Here is a 19,074-nt window from a genome sequence, read left to right as displayed (position 1 = left end):
CTGGCCATCTGCTACTGGAGACGGACAAATCTGGCCAGGGAAAAGCCGAGGCCCCTGGCCCACCAGGCTGGGATGGGGCGGGAGGGGGCTGAGACCTAGGTCCAGGCCCCAGTGGATGGGTCCTTTGCCCCGGTTGCTATAGAGACAGACAGGCAGCAGCTGCAGGAGGAGGGATGGCAGTGGCAGCCCAAGCTGCTGCCACCACAGGCAGATCAGATGGTATGGGATTGCCCCAAACCGACCGCGTCAGACGCTAGCCTGCCCCCTGCATGATGTGCAGCTTTCAGGCCAAAAGAGAAATATGCCTTCTGGGCCCCAGTGCCCTGGGAGTTGACAGCGTGGCATCTCTTGGGCTCCCCCAGCATCCCCTGCACTGACGCCCCAAGATGTCAGTCCTGTTGATTAATGCAGCAGAGGACAGCAGGAAGGTACATTGTATTGTGATACGGAAACGTCAGGGCTCTCCAGCTGTGCTCACTTGACTAAGAAGGATTTTTTTTAAAAAATGTCTCTTTCAAATACACAGAAAAACCATTAATTATGGGCCCAATTCTGCAAAGCACAGAACAGATTCAATTCCTACCGCTCAGGCTTGGTGCCCAGTTGAGTGCCACTGGGAAAGGTCTGGGGTTGCATCTTAAAATACTTACGTTGAGGGCAGAACCCGATTTGAATTTCATAGGTTGTCTATATTTTATGCAAAGGAAGCACTCACATTCATGCTATGCTATGCAGAACCATGTAAATGCCTTTCTGGATGATTTATATGAATGTACAGTAGCAGTATGCTGTGTGACAGGGTCGGGCTAGATGGCTATAGGAGAGTAATAGAAGGCAGATATATTAGCCCCAGGCTAAATAGGTCCCTTTTCCCTGGATAAGGTAACAGGGAAGGTTCCAGAACAATCAGGAACCTTCTGGAGACAATTAAGACAGGCTGATTAGAACACCTGCAGCCAATCAAGAAGCTGCTAGAATCAATTAAGGCAGGCTAATCAGGGCACCTGGGTTTTACAAAGGAGGTCCCTTCAGTTTGTGGTGTGCGTGTGAGCTGGGAGCAAGAGGCACTAGGAGCTGAGAGTGAGAACATGGACTGTTGGAGGACTGAGGTGTACAAGCATTACCAGACACCAGGAGAAAGGTCCTATGGTGAGGCTAAAGAAGGTGTTGGGAGGAGGCCATGGGGAAGTAGCCCAGGGAGTTGTAGCTTTCACACAGCTGTTCCAGGAGTCACTCTAGACAGCTGCATTCCACAGGGCCCTGGGCTGGAACCCGGAGTAGAGGGCGGGCCCAGGTTCCCCCCAAATCCTCCCAACTCCTGGTCAGACACAGGAGGAGTCAACCTGGACTGTGAATTCAGAAAAACGGCCAAGCTGAGGGCTGCCGTGAAGCTCCAAGGGGAGCAAATCCACCAATAAGCGCAAGACCCACCAAGGTAGAGCAGGAACTTTGTCACAGCTGATATATTCCATGCAACATTTCTATCTGCTAGGTAAGGATCTCAAGATATGACAATGCTCCTTGCCTAAGGTTGCATTTGTTTGTATATTTTTACAGTATTTGTAGACTCCTGTGTTTATTTTTGCATCGATCTATTAAATGTTCAATTTAAAAAAAAATCAAACTTAGTAATAAACAAAGTGAGATCTGGATATATTGTTTCCAGACTGTTATTGTTTTAAATAATTCTAGTTAAGATATATACTGAAGTCAACCCAAGAACTGAACAATTTTAGAGAGAGAATTTTGGGTGGGAACAAGAGGGAAATTTACTATATTTTAAAACAAACGTTAAAGTATAAAATCATATCTTTAAAACACCTTACACTCAGGATTACAACTGAAAACATTTTAAAGATCAAATGTACTTTCCGCAGGTTGTACTGTTTAATTATTTTATATTAGGCCAACGAAAACAGACATCCATTTCACCGTTCTTTATAAGTCAGCTTCTCGTCGATTTTCTTAAATGGCCAAGCTGTCTGAGACAAGCGCAACTTTTCATTCTGCAGTTATACAGCACCTAGCACATTGAGAGTCGTGGTCCCTGAATAGACTCCTTGATGCTAGTGCAATACGTGTAACAATAAGTTCATTTTCTGGTTCTCCTTCACTACCACAGTGCAGCAGTGTAGGGGTTCTTAGGTTACGTAAAGGCTTGTTTTCACAAATCTGATATTGCCCCAATTTCACCTTGCCTTGTCTGCTTTGACCAAGTCAGACACGTCAGTACTTTAAATAATTCTGCTCCTCACATCACAGATCTTTCCGGCAAAAAAAAGCAAATTGTCTTACCAATTGGTTGTCCACCAATTTTGCATGTGAAATAGCTTTGAGACCCAGGGGTCTAGGCCATTTACTTTAATTGGAGTTGACTCAATCTAAGGTCTTTTCTGCCATTTCAGATCAATAATGTGAATGATCTTACTTACCAGGAATATACCTTTAAGAGGGTTTCCAGCTAAAAACCCCTCCCATTATTGCAACGTAAATTTCTGTCTTGAAAGGGAGGTGGCATTTTTAAAGGTATCATGCCGAGAAAATATTAATAATACAATGGGTTTTCTGAGCTTCTTCTACTTCTGAACCCATCTTTTGAATCCCAGAGTCTAATTAGGGACTGGGGAATAATTAGTGCTACACCAAACGTCTTTATTTCATTTCATTTCATTTTCAAAGAGCCAGAGCAAATGTCTTACGGGAACCTTCTTTCTCTGTTGAATATTTTATGGCTTCTGTATGCATTGCTATTCTCTGTGTTGTCAAATTCACCTTGTCTCCTTTGCTCCGCATCCCAGGTGAAGTGGGAGACTCTGACACTCTTGAAATCTAATTAGTGCACCTCAAGTCGGCTAAGAAAAAAACTTTATCTCCTCTCTTCTCTTCCTGCTGTTCCGTTATTGAGAGAGCCTTGCAAGCCCAGTGGTCATCTCTGAACCTTCAGCAGTTGGTTATTCAGGGGCTTCCTTGACAAGCGAAGTGCTCAGGATGAAATTCAGCCAGGGTGCAGAGAGCTGGTGTAAGTCCCTGCATATCTCCTAAGATCAGGACTAGAGTGACAGGGGGAGTAGCCAAGAAAGGGAAGGGAGGGCCTTCCTCTGTACTCTGTGCTCTCAGTGAAAGGGGATCTCCATGCCAGCTTTGCATTGGCTAGCACAATGGTTGAGGACGGTTGGGGCCACAAGATCTGTGACTATGTAGAATCTCATATAGATTGGTGTAGCTGACCGTAGAGCCCAGTTACTTAGGAGTTATGTGGAGGGTTTGAATTTCATCCAGAGAGAAAACCATAGAGTTCAGTCTTAAGGTGAATATGAGAACAAGCAGGATCCTACTGTGACTATATAACGTACAGGGACTTTCTGTCAGTAGCCATTTCTGGGGGCCAGAAAGTGTTGAAAAGGCAGTAGAGTATTTTCATAAAATCCTAAATGTACTGTTCTATTCTGTTCAATATAGGTTTTTATACCACCCTCCATAGCATCTGAGCACCTTCCAACACTGCATTAAGCAACAGCTGTCACGTGATTTTTTTTTTTTTTTTTATGAAGGGTAAGAAATTTCAGGATCATTGTGCCCATATATTATAATAATAATTAATTTGCATTTATATATCTTTTGTCACCGACATGGTCCCCTCTGAGTTAATGAGGTGCTATTACTATCCTTGTTTTAGGGGGGAATAAAGAGAAGCACACAAAAGGTTGAGTGGGTTTCCAACAGGCACACGGCAAGTCTGTGGATGAACTGGATCCAGAACCCTAACTCCCCAGCTACTGCTCTAACCAGGGCCATATCCAAGAGTATTGACTGCCTTACTGCCAAAGGCAAAATTTAATCCTAAAGAAAGCATTTCGTTACTAATACTCATGTTTTCAGCATAAAGATACCAAATAGTCTCAAAAAACTAAGAAAGAAATAAGCTAATATTAATATATACATAAGCAAATAGATCCTGATTAGCATATACAGATCGTTTCCAAACTATTTCTGTTTCACCGATTGAAGAACTCTCTCTGAGTGGGAATCACGCCTTGAAAGTCTTGTTTGAAAGTCTTAGTTTTTGGCAAATTCTGCAGATTCTTTGATTTCTTTATCTGGTGCAGGATAATAGTCTGGAATGTATGTTATCCAAAGATTTCAATGTGCTTTCCAAATATTAATTAACTCTCTCAATACCCTCGTGAGCTACCCTAAGTAAGTATTATTATAACCATTGTGCCAATGGGTAAACTGAGGTACGGGGAGATTTGAGGCCCAGATCCTCAAAGTTAGGAGCCCAACTTCTGTTGATTTTAATGGGAGTTGTTAGGCTGACGTGAGCCTAAGTGAATTGCTCAAGGTCAACATAGCAAGTCAGTGGCAGAGCTGGGAAGAAAATCCTGACTTTAGTCCCCTGCTCTAACCAGGCCGCCTCTCTCTAACTTCAGGTGCTGAATCTCTTTTAGCTCCCATGTCTTTCTTAGCAGGCGACCATATTAAAAATCATTAAAAATTAAAGATCATTTTAAGACCAGCTATAATAATACATCAGAAAGCATGTACTGGATTTCTATTCTGAAATCAACAAACATTCCTAGTTCAAACAACGAGGAGTCCTTGTGGCACTTTAGAGACTAACACATTTATTTGGGCATAAGCTTTCATAGGCTATAACCCACTTCATCAGAGTGGAACTCCCATCTTTTCATGTGCTGTGTATTTATACCTGCTGCTGTATTTTCCACTCCATGCATCGGCTACCCTTCTGATTCCTAGTTCAGACACAGTTACTAATATGTCCAAATGTAGAAAATATCTGCCATTGACATTACTTACAAAGGTGCTTTAAGGCATTCTCTGCATAACGAACCAAATATCTGTCAGTCCATCTACCACGGACACTGTAAGGATGGCAATTTAATACTCAAGAAGTGCATTTTCTTGTTGGAGATTAAATGTTTTGGCAAGTTAAAGGCGCTGCCGTGGGCTGAGCTGTCGCCTAATTATGTCAGTCTCTTTGTGGGGTGTTTTGATAAGTACATCACAGGAGCATCTTTAATCTTCATGCTAAATCTGATCACTGTGTCCTAATTCCATGTACAAACAGTCCTCCAGCTGAGACCTTGAAACATATAAGAATACAAATTGCAGTTACCAGTTACAGGAAAAACCTAACTATTTTAATACAGTCTTTTATGCTTTCAGACAATTTTTGAGGAGAGGCCCTGTTGTCCAGTGGGCAAGGTACAGGACTGAGAGTCAGGAGACATGGATTCTTTTTGCTAGCTCTGCCACTGACCTGATGTGTCCCCTTGGGCAAGTCACACAACATCTCAGTTTCTCATGGGGTACTTACCTTCCTTTTTAAAAGTACGTTGAGACCCTTAGATTATAAATGCTAAATATTATTAGTGCACCTGAGGCAGTGACCAAGTAAATTGCCTCGAAATATTTTGTATTTATGTTACATTTATCATTCGAGGATCTCAAAGAGCTTTACAAGCATTAATTGATTCTGTGAAGTAGGTAAGTGTAATGATGTCCATTTTCAGGCTGAAGTCAATGGTCACACAGCACAGTGATTTCAATGGGACTCAGGCACCTAACTTGCTTAGGTGCTTTTGAAAATCCCACTAGCTGCTTATGGGCATCTTTAGATACCTAAACACCTTTGAAAATCTGGCCCCAGGGTTTTTATGCTTCACAGGTTGATTGGTGGGGAAATGAAGGGCCCGATCCTGCCAGGAACTGAGTGCAAGTGCAGAGATGTCTGAGCACCCATTATAATGACTCATTGAGGGGCCTGATCCTCGGTGGGGCTGAACACCCTCAACTCGCCTGGAAGACAAAGAGCCTGCTCCTGCTTCCATTGAATCCATGAGAGTTCAGGTGTTCAATAAACATCTGAGGGGCCTTGTTTGTACTGGGAATTAGCCCCAGTCTCAGCAATCAGTGGCCAGTTACTGCTGTAGCTGCACTGGTACAAACACCCAGATCAGACCAGGAAAGCTTTGATTTGCGTGAGTGGAGCTGAGCCTGGTTTCAAGCAGCTGCAGCTACCCTTGGGGTGACCTTGGTTGCTAGCCACCAGTTGCTGAAATCAAATCTTATCCCCAGTATAAACAAGGCCATCGACACCTTTCTGCATCCTGCAATGTCCTCCTCAGGCTGTGCCATTGTCCTTTCTTGCTGCCAAGATGCACGTATTCGTTAGCTGATTTGGTTAGAGTTAGGCTTGAAAGAGCATATTCACTCTTGAGCCCTGATTTTTGGTAGTTTACAGTGTTCAGAAACTGTGACCTTTCATTGGGAAATTTCTCTTCCGAAAGGCGAACTTTTTTGGAAAGCTTGACATAAACGGAAAGATTGTTCTTATTTGCAAGGAATCCTGCAACCAAAAGCTGCTGGCATGTACTGAGCTCAAGAGGAATCTGCTTGGTCTCCCACTAGCAATGCCTATAAACAATGGTCTAATGCAAATTAAATGCCTGACTTTCCTATACTGCATTTTCCCTGGGAGATCCCCAGCCAAGCAGTGACAAAGCCCAGCCCCAGACAAACAAGTGGGTTTTATGAAACTTAAAATCGCTTCTGAGGGGAGACCAAAAATGAGACATTTTATCCCAAAAGGTAAATGTTTGAGAATGCTGTAAGAAATTGGAAATACATGTTGAATATTATATTTTTTTTTTTTGTATTACGGTAGGGCCAAAGAATCCACTGAGATCAGGGTTCTACTGTGTTGGTGTTGTCCGCACACATATAGTTAAAGATAGTTCTAGCCCAAACAGAGTACTGTTTAAATAAACAAGGCAGACAAAGGGTTGGCAGGCAAAGAGAGGTGAAGTCATTTGCCCAATGTGACGCAGAAGGAAATAGGCAGAACTGGGCCCTAGCCACTGGACAATGCTGCCTCTAAATTTTAGAGGTTATATAGGAAAGGCATCTGAGCTTTAAAGAAAAAATAATTAGTCTCAGACCTTTTTTTTATTTTTAGTTCTTTACTATGTGCAAACAAGCCAAGAAGATGTATAGAATCTGGGCACAGAGTCTGGCCCCAAGTAACTGGCAGTGGGATCCAACCCCGTTTCCCTTTTGCAGGAGGTACAGATGACATTTCTTCATGTCTCTGCTGAGGGCCTGGCACCAGGAAGTGACAGGAATGCCAATCAAAACCCACAAACCCAGGAAGTCATTGACCCTGTGACTCTTGAGATCACCCCATGACAAGCTCCCTTTTGTTACTAAAAGGCTTTAAAATACAAGCACCTAACACACTGTTGAAATCATATGGATAATAATAATTAATACATAATGATAAAAGAACACTTGATTTAGGAATGACAAGCTCTCAGCAGGTCAACGACATTCCAAACAATATTTAAAGCAGTGTAATCACAGCACTTAAGATATTTCTTTTATTTCAAAATGATCAGTATGTATATATATTTTATAACTAGCCCCTTGGCTGCTGTTTCTTGCTGCACTGTAACATGTGGCTGCTAGCATTTAGAGTGATCCACACTGTCGATAGGGCAGCACCTGCCCTGTTTCTCCCAGTATACCAGGTCTGTTACTGAATGGTCAAGCAGATGGACCCTCTTTCAAAACTGAAACATTACACTAGCCACTAGAGCCTAAAATCAGCTCTAAAATACTGCTTAAAAATGGCTCTTGCTATGCTGAGCTAGCCGATCCAGCTGAAAACCTAATTCTAACAGCTCTGCTGCTGGATGCTGTTTCCATGGAAATAGACGTTAGATCAGCACACACACAAAAAAACAGAGCAAGTGTTTAAAATAATTTGTGTTTTGAAAGCTTTATAATTTTGTGTCACAATATTAACCTACCTTAATGTGTGTAAAATCCTTGTTTTTTTAAAGTATGCACAACAGGGGTGGATCCCCTTAATAAAACCTTCCTATTTCAATACTACAGATACAAAGCCTTTGAAATAAAGAGCTTGGCTCATAACACATTAAGGCTGCTCTACCCCGGTCATTTACCTCTCATGCATATTGACTTTTGATGCAATTTAAATGAGTGGATCACAAAAATTATCAAGGGAATCATATTGAAATAATTTTTAAAGAACACACTAAAACCCAGCTAGTTCATTCAAAGTTCGTCTGGGAATGAACCACTTAGCTATGCTTAGTAATTCAATACCTCAGAACCAGAATTGTTCATAATGTACCCCAGAACACAAATAGGGATGGTTCTTAAAGCAGCCTACATGAACGTAATTATAAAATAATCATTATGGATGAAGAAATCGGACTAGCTGGCTGGTGGCATGGCTGCAGGGGTTTCCAGTGTAACTGCACAAATCCAAGTGTACTGTATGTAACAAAAACCATCAATGAAGGCTGTATGCTGTTATTTAACTGTATTGTACCCTGATAATATTTACCTCCTTCACAGGCATGTGTGGCTTAGGGGAAGCTTCAGCAAAGCACGTTGAGTCCTTTGGCTAAAAGATACTGTCGAAGTGCCAAGGATTTATCATATTATACTACCTCTTGGTACTTTTAGATTGTAAATGGTTTTGGGGGTGCATGTTTCACTCTGTATCAGAGGGGTAGCTGTGTTAAGTCTGTATCCACAAAACCAACAAGGAATCTGGTGGCAGCTTACAGACTAATAGATTTATTTGGGCATAAGCTTTCCTGGGTAAAAACCCCACTTCTTCAGACTCCATGCATCGTGGCTTTGTTACCCATGAAAGCTTATGCCCAAATAAATCTGTTAGTCTTTAAGGTGCCACCAGACTCCTCCTTGCTTTTGTTTCCCTCTGATTTCTCTTTCCTATATTTCACTCGCATTGAAGTAACAGGTACATGTATGGCTTCCTACAAATGACAGCACATGTCATATAATAATTAGCCCTTTTGTGGCATCTCCCATGAAGGTTTCTCAAAGCATTTCACATACATTAGTGAATGAAGCTGGACTACTCCCCTCTGAATTAGGTATTCATTATCATAAATCCCAGCCCAACGGGCAAGGCACAAAAAGGGCACGTTGCTGCGCTGAGACCCCCTTTTCAATGGGTCAGAGCAGCCTCAATTCCCACTGACTTCCCTGCTCCTCAGGCAGGCATCTGGTTGCAGCACCCCGGGGGGAAGCTGAGGTCTCTCAGCACCTTGTAGCCTTGATCTGGCCCTGCCCCGAGCTCTTTCCGCCTGAAAGATGGACAAAGCCCCAGACAGCCTGGGAGCCCCAGCGCTGGGCAGAGCCTTCCTGCTGCTGCCCTGCAAGGGCTGGGGCTCGCACGTGCCTGGGAATTTGGGATCCTCCGGGGGCAAGTGGGTTTCGGGGAGCGCTGGGAGGGACGGAGCCTTGGCACAGCGTTAGCCCAGGCAGAGGCAGGGGTGGGAGCAGGAGACAAAGGGAGTCCCGTTATCCCCATTTCACACGTGGGGACGGTGAGGCCGAGGCGGGGGGCGCGTGCCGCAGCGCGTGGAGGAGCCGAGCGGGGGCAGACCCTGGCCTCCTGCCCCCAGCCCCTGCTATCCCCAGCACCTTCACCCGCCCCGGCCCCGGCCCCGGCCCTCCCGCACTGGCCCCCCACGCCCTGTTTTGTGGACTACAGCTCCCACGATGCACCAGGCGAAGGGGGCACGCGAGCCCCCTCCCCCCCCGCTGGGCGACACGTGCCGCCGCTCTCGGCCAATGGGGGCGGGGCGGGGCTGGTCACGTGCCATTGTTTGGCGCTTTTGTGAGCAGCTGGTCGGTTAAGCGCTGAGTGTGGCCAGCCGCGCGGACGGAGCAGGTGGGCGAGCGGAGCGAGGTGCGGGGGGGAGACAGAACAGAGGGCGCCTAGGAGAGGCGCGGGGAAGCAGCGGGTCAGTGCCCGCGAGGGAGCCCACGAGGGCGGGTGCCCGTGGGCGGCGGTCGCGGGAGGTCCCCCCCCCCTCGGTGCGGATCGGCGCTGGAGGGGATGGTCGGGGTTAATGCGGGGGGGCGCTGTGTTCGCCACAGCGCGGAATTGGTCAGCCTCCGTCAGGGACCGCGGCCGCTTTGGGGCGAGGAGGCGGCGGCGGCTCCGCGCTTTCCGCGGGTGAAGGGAGCGGCCGGTCCCCCACAGCGGTGCCGCGGCGCAGAGGGAGCGGGGCTGACAAAGAGGACAGGGCTGCGGGAGACAATGAGCTGGGGGACGGGGCGGGGCGCGTCCCCTCCCTCCGCCTGGGGCTCCATTGTCCCCGCCGCCGTGTGGGCGGGGGGCCCGGGGCGGTTCCCGACGGAGGGGGAGAGGGGTGGGCTCAGGCAGCGGCGGTTGTCCCCGATCCCCTCCCTCCCTCCTCTGACAGGGCCCCGGCATTGTTCGCGGGGAAGGGGGCGGTGCCCAGCCAGCTCTGCCGTCCTCGAGGCCTTAGCGGGGACCGGGGCCGCCTCGCTGCGAGGTGAGGGGCGCGGAAGGGACCGAATCCGGCTCGCAGGGCAGGGGCCGAGCCGGGGGAGGCTCCCCGGAGGAAGGGGCTGCCGCCTGAGGAGCTTTGGCGCGCGACAGGCGGGGGCCCGTGTCAGGTGAAACGCGCGGGAGGGGTGGCTGGGGAGGGGGTACCCAGGTGCCCGGATGTTACAGTTAGCGCCGCCCCCTCCCCTTAGCCCCTGCGCGCGCTCTCCAGCGGTTTGAATTCGGTGCTGTTCGAAACGCGCGTGCCGAGGGAGGGGCTTCAAGAGAGCTCGCTTCTGAGTGGCTATGTGGGGCATCTGCCTGCCCCGTCCGGGGCATCTCGATTGGGCCAATTAGGGAGCCGGTCCTGGCCCCGCCCCATGAGCTATAGCCTGTCCCATGCACTGTCTGGAGATTACTCTACCTGGGGGGTCAGCTCTTTACTCTGACCCCCACAGCCCCGCTTACCCACAATAGCCAGACTGTTCCACCATTACTCTTCCAGAGCCCCATCCGTCTGTTCTGCCTCCAAAGGGGGCGCCCCTCTGTACTATTCCAGGCTTACAGTCCTTGCCCCTCTGTAGCTATTGTTCTGGTTCTAATCTTCGCTATTTAACAATCCAGCTGTTCATAGCTGTCTCGCTTACCTCAACTATCAGTCATGCTTTTGTGGTTTTGCAATGATCTCTGCTCTTATTTTAGTGAGGCTGTCATAATCTGGCATTAAGGAAAATGGCTCAACTGTCTATCTTTAAAAGTGCAGAGTATCATGTAGTGCTTTTCATCTAATGGCTTCTAAATAACCATTCTAAACAGAGTCAACATCAGTGGGACTGTACCCATTTTTGTACATGAGTAAATGGAGGCACTTGTAGCTGGCCTGTATCCATTGGATCCTCTGGATAGAATGCAGGACTGGAACTCAAATCTGAGTTTTCTATTCCTGGCTCTGTTACTGCACTGCTGGGTCCTTGAGTAAGTCAGTTCCCCCTCTGTGCCTCCACTTCCCCATTAAAATGGGGATAATGATGCGAATACGGACTAACACGGCTGCTACTCTGAAACTGATAATGATACTGTTCACCTTTGTAAAGTGCTTTGAGATCTATGGGTGGAAAATGACCCTAAGAGCTAAGTGTTACAAAATGGTTATGCTCCGAGCATGCTGTATAATGTGGCTTGGTGTCTCTTCAGTAGATGGGTATCAGTCATAGCGTAAAAACAAGGGAAATTTGATCCTATTCGCACAAGAACAACCAAACTTAAAGTATCTTGAGAGACAGCTGTCTAATGACTAGTTGTCTCATTGTAGTCTTAAATATGGTGTTGACTAAGCCTAAATTGTCACTGCAATTCTCTGAAATTTGGAATAGGCTGCAGTCCTGAATCTACTTCCTTTGGACTATAGTGCCACCCCTGAAATTTAAAATCTATTACTTTCCTCAGTTTATGAAATGACTTAATCTTTGGTGGAAAAAAGCAGGATTAGTAGCCCTTTGTGGGGACAGAGAAATTATTGGACTAAACACTTACTTTGTGGCACTTGCAATTTAGAAGTGCAAACAAGGTCTGAAAATATTCGGATCAACTGGGCCTAGAGGCACTGGAATAGCAGAAACTTCTCCAACTGCCTAGATTGGCCACAAACTCTTAAATCATAGGGTTAGAAGGGACCGCAAGGTCATCCGGTTGTAGTAATTAATGCCTCTTCAGTATTCTCTTATTGTAACATACAGTGATTTTTGATTGGTGTTGCATTCTGCTGTGTAAAACAATTTTTTTTAACTCTTATGGTTGTCTACTCAAAGAATTAATGACTATTTATTAATTACTTAGGGGTTCCACTGATTGGAGTCTTTCCAGAGCACATTTCTGGTGTCTACCTTCTTAGTCATGGCTTCTTCTGGTATGTAATGTGTTAAGAAAACTTTATGGAATATTCCTGTATTGTATCTTCTCAATAACTTGTAAATGTTTTGAATAAATGGGAAGTTCCTTCACTACCCTAATTTTGATGTTAAATAAGCAGTAAGCAAAGTACTATTTTACTGTCTCTTAATGCAGGGGTTAGAAAACTTTAAATTAAATGCATGTGAAAACACACAAAGCTTTGTCTGCTAACAGATAGCATTAGATTAACTGAAAGCCATCTGGTATGGTTGATGAAAGTGACTATAAAATGTGCATGTGATGCCCTAAATCCTATAAGAAGACAAAGTCAGTTCTGCAGGAGTTTAGAAGCCATTTGTGCTCTGTCCTGAGAAACATAGTCTGAAGTTCTGGAAGAAAGGCTGGCCAGCTGGCTAAAGGGCGTTGGAAGACCAGGGTTCAATGCCTGGCTTTACCACAACTTTCTGTGGGACCTTGGGCAAGTTATTTAATCTTGGTCCTTTAGTTCTCCATCTATAAAGTGGGGATACTTGCCTATCTAACTAGGATGTTGAGGATAAATTAATGTGTAAAGATGCACAGATACTGTTGTGGCTATGTGACTTAAGAAACAAATGTATTGTTGGCTTATGCGGCTGCTTTAAATAGGCTAATCTGCTCATTTTAAACTGTCTTCATTAAACAGCTGTGTTATCGAAGTCTAAGAATCGTGTAATGAACCAAAGTCAACACTTAAGTTGGCTCCAAGTACTGATGTGTCTTGTCATTCTCTTAGATATTCAGGTGAAGGAGCTGGAAAAGCGTGCATCTGGGCAGGCATTTGAGCTGATACTTAGTCCTCCTTCAAAAGAAGCAGTCCCAGAATTTCCCCTCTCCCCTCCAAAGAAGAAGGATCTTTCACTGGAAGAAATTCAGAAAAAGTTGGAAGCTGCAGAAGAGAGACGTAAGGTAAATCCAAAGTAACAGTAGCTTAAAAGGCCAGTCAGGTAAAGCTCACTTTTAAAAAAACCAACAAAAACCCCTTTCTGATAAATCTAATATTGCAGGACTTTCAGTCTTAATATAGGTTTCAGAGTAACAGCCGTATTAGTCTGTATTTGCAAAAAGAAAAGGAGTACTTGTGGCACCTTAGAGACTAACCAATTTATTTGAGCATAAGCTTTCGTGAGCTACAGCTCACTTCATCGGATTCCAATGAAGTGAGCTGTAGCTCACGAAAGCTTATGCTCAAATAAATTGGTTAGTCTCTAAGGTGCCACAAGTACTCCTTTTAATCTTAATATAGGCACTTGTTAGTTTGGACAACCAGCTAGCTACTCACATGCTAGCATAGCGCTGCAAAAGAGCAGGAGATTGTTTGCTTGTTAAATGGCTTGCAGTAGAATTTCTAAAGCTCTTACTCAGTTGTATTAAATATATCTGCAAGACCTGAACTTCATTCCCAAAGTGACCCTTCAGGAGATTGCCCCAAACATGGGGGTGGTGGGACATACAATAGGGAGAGAGACTGCTACTCTGTGATCTCCTAAAGTTTACTGAAAGGTTGTCTTCCTTCTAATTCTTCCTCCTACCTCTTACTTCATGGGGAAAGTCTTGGACTCCTCCCAGAAAAATCTGGCTATTGGTAAATCTCCGAAACACTCCTAATACGAAGTCCATGGTTGAAAGTTGGACTAGACATGGCACCTGCTGTTGAGACATGGCTTCAAATTCCTAATTATTATAAATAGGAGGGCCACAAATGTGAAGGCTTTTTAACATAAACGTAATATCTGAGTTGCATAGTCTCTAGTGTCCATGGCTTCATGTTAAGACGTACGGTGACTGGAGGAGGATAGAATCACCCAGAAAACTTGGCAGCAATGTACCCTTTTTCTTTCAGAAGCTATCTAGTTTACTAGATTCTTATACTTAACTGCAAGAACTTATTTTCTTGTGTACTCAACTATGATGGAATCTGGGCAAGTAGAGAAGGAAGGCATTGGGGATTTGTGCCTGATGTGTTAAGACTACAGTCACAAATGAAATCGGCAGTAGAAAATGTTGTCTCCAATGTAGACAAATTAGGTACCTTGCTATATAGTTCATCTGTCTTGTGTCTAAACATACGTGGTCTATCTTGTTAGTCTCATGAAGCAGAAGTCTTGAAGCAATTAGCTGAGAAACGAGAGCATGAAAAAGAAGTGCTTCAGAAAGCAATTGAAGAAAATAATAACTTCAGCAAAATGGCAGAAGAGAAGCTGACCCACAAAATGGAAGCTAACAAAGAAAACAGAGAGGCACAAATGGCTGCTAAACTGGAGCGCTTGAGGGAGAAAGTAGGTGTCGAGTTCTAATTCCCACTTGGGACGAACTCTTGTATGTTCTTTTCTCTGCTCACCAGCTAAACATAACCTGCTAATGGCAGAGTGGTAATTCTCTAATTAGATATCTGGAGGTCTGGGGGGTATCTTTTGGTCAGTCTCCACACTAAAGAGGATTATATATCTTATTAAATCCCCAAAAGACGTATAGTAATTCTCTTGGGAAGAGGGACTGGAGGGAATTTTCATGCACTTTAAAAAAGGAAGTAAGAAGTCGCTGATCTTCAAAACTTTCAGTGGCGTATGCTACAATTCACCCTGTCATTTGGGGATCAGGTGTGAAGGTGGAATCAGAAGATTTGGCAGCTGAAGTGTAGACCTGAGTGCTGCTACAAACTTAGAGTCTTGGTTTCTTTAGTAGACTAATTCAAACAACTAATTGCTCAATCACCTTTCCTTTCTTCAGGACAAGCATATTGAAGAAGTACGAAAGAACAAAGAAGGCAAAGAACCTGGTGAGAACGAAACTGACTGACCTTCATTCTGGAAAATGACTCTCCCCCTCCCCTAAATATCCAAAGACTGTATTGGCCAGTGGGTTTTTTTGTTGAATTTCTAGAAAACTGATGTAGAGCTGTATAGTTAGATCCAAACTGTACACTTGCTTTGGGGACTAAAGGGGAGATCTTACATGTTTCACTTTTTCTAAAGTGTTGTCTTTCCAGTGTAGCTATCTTGTTGCATCCTTTTCTACTCCAGTGAGCTTGCTACTGGGCTGATGGCTAGTACTGTATAAGCTCTGTAAGACATGTTTGTGAAAGGAATATGTAGTATACTATTCCATGCTGAATATCTGTTACACTTCAAAATCTGACTGTCCCAGTCTTATAAGATACTACTGTAACTGAGTGACTTAATAAAGCTGCACAGTGCTATTATCACAAGTGAATTATTTCTGGAACTAATATGACAATACATTTTAAAAAATCCAACTTTTATAGATGACTGTGTCTAAAACAGACTGTCCTTAACATTAGAAAGAAAAGCCTGAAGCAGCACTCTTTCTTACACCCAGCTACTGGATATACTGTATAGCATCCTTTTTCCCTAGAGCAGTCTTCATTGTTTTAATCTTACAATAAGAGCTTTGTTGTGGCACCTCAGCAGTTGTCAGCTGTTACGGTTCTTGTTTAAACAATTCAGAACCACCTCCCTCGGGATGTTGACACTTCAACAAATAAATCCTTGTTACCACGTGACTTATCTGACTTGTTATGTTAAAAACAACTTTTTCTGGAAACACTAAGTGAGCAATCCAAGTGTCACCATGCAGCTTTTTGGAGAGACTTCAGGGGAAAGTGACTTCAAACTTGATGCAGTTCTTGCACTTCCCTAATCAAATGACAAACAGAGGTTTAAATTTAAAAATGGGCATATTATCAAGACTTCCAGTACTTTCCATGTACATCAACTGTGGTACAGTGCAATCTACACCTATTATCAATTAAGAGGAGCTACACTTTGTGAGCAAAAAATAGCTTATTCTAACTCAAACAGTAGTTAGAGCTTAAGGGGAAGAGAGAGGAACCCAACTCCCATCGTCATTACAAAATAGTCCCCCAAAACTCTACTTCCTTAATTACTGTTATCATATGTTGTCCCTATTTAACTCATTCATGTGAGTCTAACTGGAGACAGGCCATTATTTCACTTAATGTCACTCAACTCAGTAGCTTTCCTTCCAAAGTGAAAGACTCTAGAAGCAGTCTTGTAGACACTTATGAATGTATACTGCTAATTATGAGGAAAAGAAATAACTGCAAATTGCCCATGTAAGTAGCTATACAACCATAAAGTCTCCAACCTAGACATAGGTAGGATTCATTCTTAGTGAGCCCTGTTACTCAGGCTTGTGTTATAATCTGTCCCAGAGAACTTTTCTAGCTAAATACAGGAGTACCCATTGAATGGCTTGACACCATATACACTTACCACTGAAGCTTGTAAGAGGCAAGGTACCAAACATGAGACAGCTAATGCCTGACTTCCAGAGGCACTGAGCACTAACAGCTCCCACTGACTTCATCTGGAATTTGGGGTGGTCAGCACTGCTAAAACGGCTCTGAGGGCTCAAAATTGGACACCGTTTAATTTGTTGCTCTTATTGCAACAGTTACTTCACAATCCAGCTCCACTTCATGGGAATAAAAGTCCCAGGGCATCTGATGTCCTGAGGATGGTGTGATGGCTGAGCCAGGCTTCTAGGGTTTTTAAATTACTGACCTGAATTCCAAGCTGCTCCTCCAGTTTTCTGGGGGCCGTTAATATGGAAACCTTGTTTCTGCAGGTCCTTACATACCATGTGGAGTGTTTTTATTTGGTGTTCGTACAGTATCTAGAACAGTGAGACCCTGGTCCGTGACTGGGGCTCCTCCTAGCTGCTACCTGTGTAATGACAGATCTGATCAGATCAAGAATCTATTCTGCATATTTAGTCCAAGTATTGTGGGGTGCTACTCCATCAATGAGGGAAAAACTAAGAATACAAAGGGAGACAGGACAGAACCAGAGGCAAAGTGACTTTTCTGAGATCACACAGCAGTGCCAATCAGAAATGAACCATAGATTTGGCAACTACCAGTCCAGTGCATCTCTCCTGAAATACACAGTGCTGCATTTAAACCATTCCTGTGAAAAAAGTCAGAGGCTCCCAAAGTATTCATCACATTGATTTTGTCTCACCTAGGGAAAAAGCCCAGCCCTGTCAGCACCCTAGTGCCATGCTGTGAAGAAGAGCACCACCCACTAAAACCTTGACATTATTCCTGTAGTAGGTTGCCAGATGGGCCCTGGAGCCCTGTCTAAAGATCTGGTCATGCCTAACCCAGATCCTGTTATATCCAAAAGGAACAACACAAAGGGGATATGGCTGAACTGGTCTCCTTCCATCTTTTTGAAGAAGGAGACTGGTGGAAGAAAAGGGTCTTAAAAGAAGGGTAATAAAGGAATTTGAGGAAGGAGGGACCCAGGAATTGCAAGGATGACACAGCAAGTGAGGGGAAAAGTGAAGTAATGGATTACAGGGAGAGATAGGATGGAACAGATAAGATGAGGCGAGAGAAAGGGAATAGACATCTGGAAAAAGTGAAAGGCTGGACAGCCTGTAAAGAGCACCAGGCTTTGTTAAAACAGACAAATTCAAGTTAGGATTCACAGTGAGGGTGACTGACCATGGGAACCAATTACAAAGGGAAGGTGCCTTCTCCATCTCTTGATGTCTTCAGCTCAAGATGCTGCCTGTCTGCAAGGTATGCTTTAGCCAAACCCAAGTTACTGGGCTTATTACAGGTGTAACTGAAAATTAATTGCCTCTAGTATACAGGAGGTTATGCTAGATGATTTAATGCTCTCTTCTGGCCTTAACATCTATGAAACTACAAAGCTATATAATAATTCTTGGGTCCATATTAGAAGAATTGTGGCTTGGAAAGTGGGAAAAGGCTGCGAAACAAGGCTGTGATATGTTTTTTATTGGATTAACTATGAAAATTAATATAGCCAGTATTATAAAATCCCATGGTTTTTTTATGCTGCCCTCATATTTTCAGTTTTCAATATACCACAGATTTTTGCAGTGATGATGTCCAACTACATCATAGAGATTGTCAGGGGACGCTAGACGTTTGGCATCTGAGTAGGGGATATTTGGGGTTGACGCCTTCACTGGTATGGATGACAATTTGGGATTGCAGAATAAACACATTAGCTGGATGTTTTTGCTATGTCATCTTTATGTTTTAGAGTTAACTCATTTCAGATGAACAGGCCAGTTCACACCTCTTTCAGGTATTGTTACAAGTTATCTGCAGACTCTGGAAGATGTCACTGCATTGATATAGGCCCTAGGGCTTGTCTACACGGAGAAGCTATTGCAAAATAAGGTAGGGTGTGAATTTAAAACATGATAGTTATTCCACACTAGTTCCAAACGTATACGCTCTTAGACAGGCTTGTCTAAACTGCAACGTTGTCAACAAAACTTTTGTCTTTCACGGGTACTTAAAAAAGCCCCCCTGCGAAAGATAAAAAGTTTTGCCGACAGGAGTGCTCTCCTGCCGACAAAGCTAATGCCGCTGGCGGGGCTGGAAGTATTTTGTCGGCAAAAGTGCCGACAAAATATCGACAGAGAGCATTCACACACGCTGACTTTCAGTGACAAGCCTGACAAGTGTTGACACAGCCTTGTTGCTAAAAGCTGCGTAGTGTAGACAAGCCCTTATTCCACACTGAGTGATTTCTGCATATTTAGCTTATTACACTTGCAAAGTGATTTAAGCTAAACTATATAAAGGCATTCACTGCAGAATAAGCATCCACATGGGGAGGTAGTACAAAATAGCTACTGCAGCCTATTTCCCTATGTAGATAAGCCTTTATTCTGTTCAAGTTTTCAGGGTTATGTTTGCAATAATGAGTGCTACAAAGACAATTTTTTTTAAA

General features: G+C 44.2%; 1 protein-coding gene across 3 annotated transcripts; it reads left to right on the top strand.

Annotated features, from left to right (window-relative positions):
* The first annotated feature begins 9,687 nt into the window (after positions 1-9,687).
* Positions 9,688-15,512, top strand: STMN1 (stathmin 1). Of its 3 annotated transcripts, none has more exons than XM_077838028.1 (5): positions 9,688-9,757; positions 12,218-12,287; positions 13,047-13,219; positions 14,398-14,589; positions 15,041-15,512. In XM_077838028.1, the coding sequence occupies exons 2-5, from the start codon at positions 12,275-12,277 to the stop codon at positions 15,107-15,109; spliced, it is 447 nt and encodes a 148-aa protein (XP_077694154.1). In that variant the 5' UTR covers positions 9,688-9,757; positions 12,218-12,274; the 3' UTR covers positions 15,110-15,512. The 3 variants fall into 3 exon arrangements, with proteins under 3 accessions (XP_077694154.1, XP_077694155.1, XP_077694153.1); XM_077838029.1 differs by having other exon boundaries at positions 9,755-9,775; XM_077838027.1 differs by lacking the exons at positions 9,688-9,757; positions 12,218-12,287 and having other exon boundaries at positions 13,025-13,219.
* Positions 15,513-19,074: the final 3,562 nt, after the last annotated feature.

This window comes from Eretmochelys imbricata, chromosome 19 (genome assembly GCF_965152235.1).
Source record: "Eretmochelys imbricata isolate rEreImb1 chromosome 19, rEreImb1.hap1, whole genome shotgun sequence".
NCBI classification, from domain to species: Eukaryota; Metazoa; Chordata; order Testudines; family Cheloniidae; genus Eretmochelys; species Eretmochelys imbricata.
This window is presented reverse-complemented; position numbering and strand designations above follow the sequence as displayed.

Coding starts and splice junctions, on each gene's coding strand:
- STMN1 (XM_077838027.1), top strand. CDS start 13,025: ATGTGTCTTGTCATTCTCTTAGATATTCAGGTGAAGGAGCTGGAAAAG. Junction 13,220..14,397: donor CTGCAGAAGAGAGACGTAAG/GTAAATCCAAAG, acceptor CTATCTTGTTAG/TCTCATGAAGCAGAAGTCTT. Junction 14,590..15,040: donor TGGAGCGCTTGAGGGAGAAA/GTAGGTGTCGAG, acceptor TCCTTTCTTCAG/GACAAGCATATTGAAGAAGT.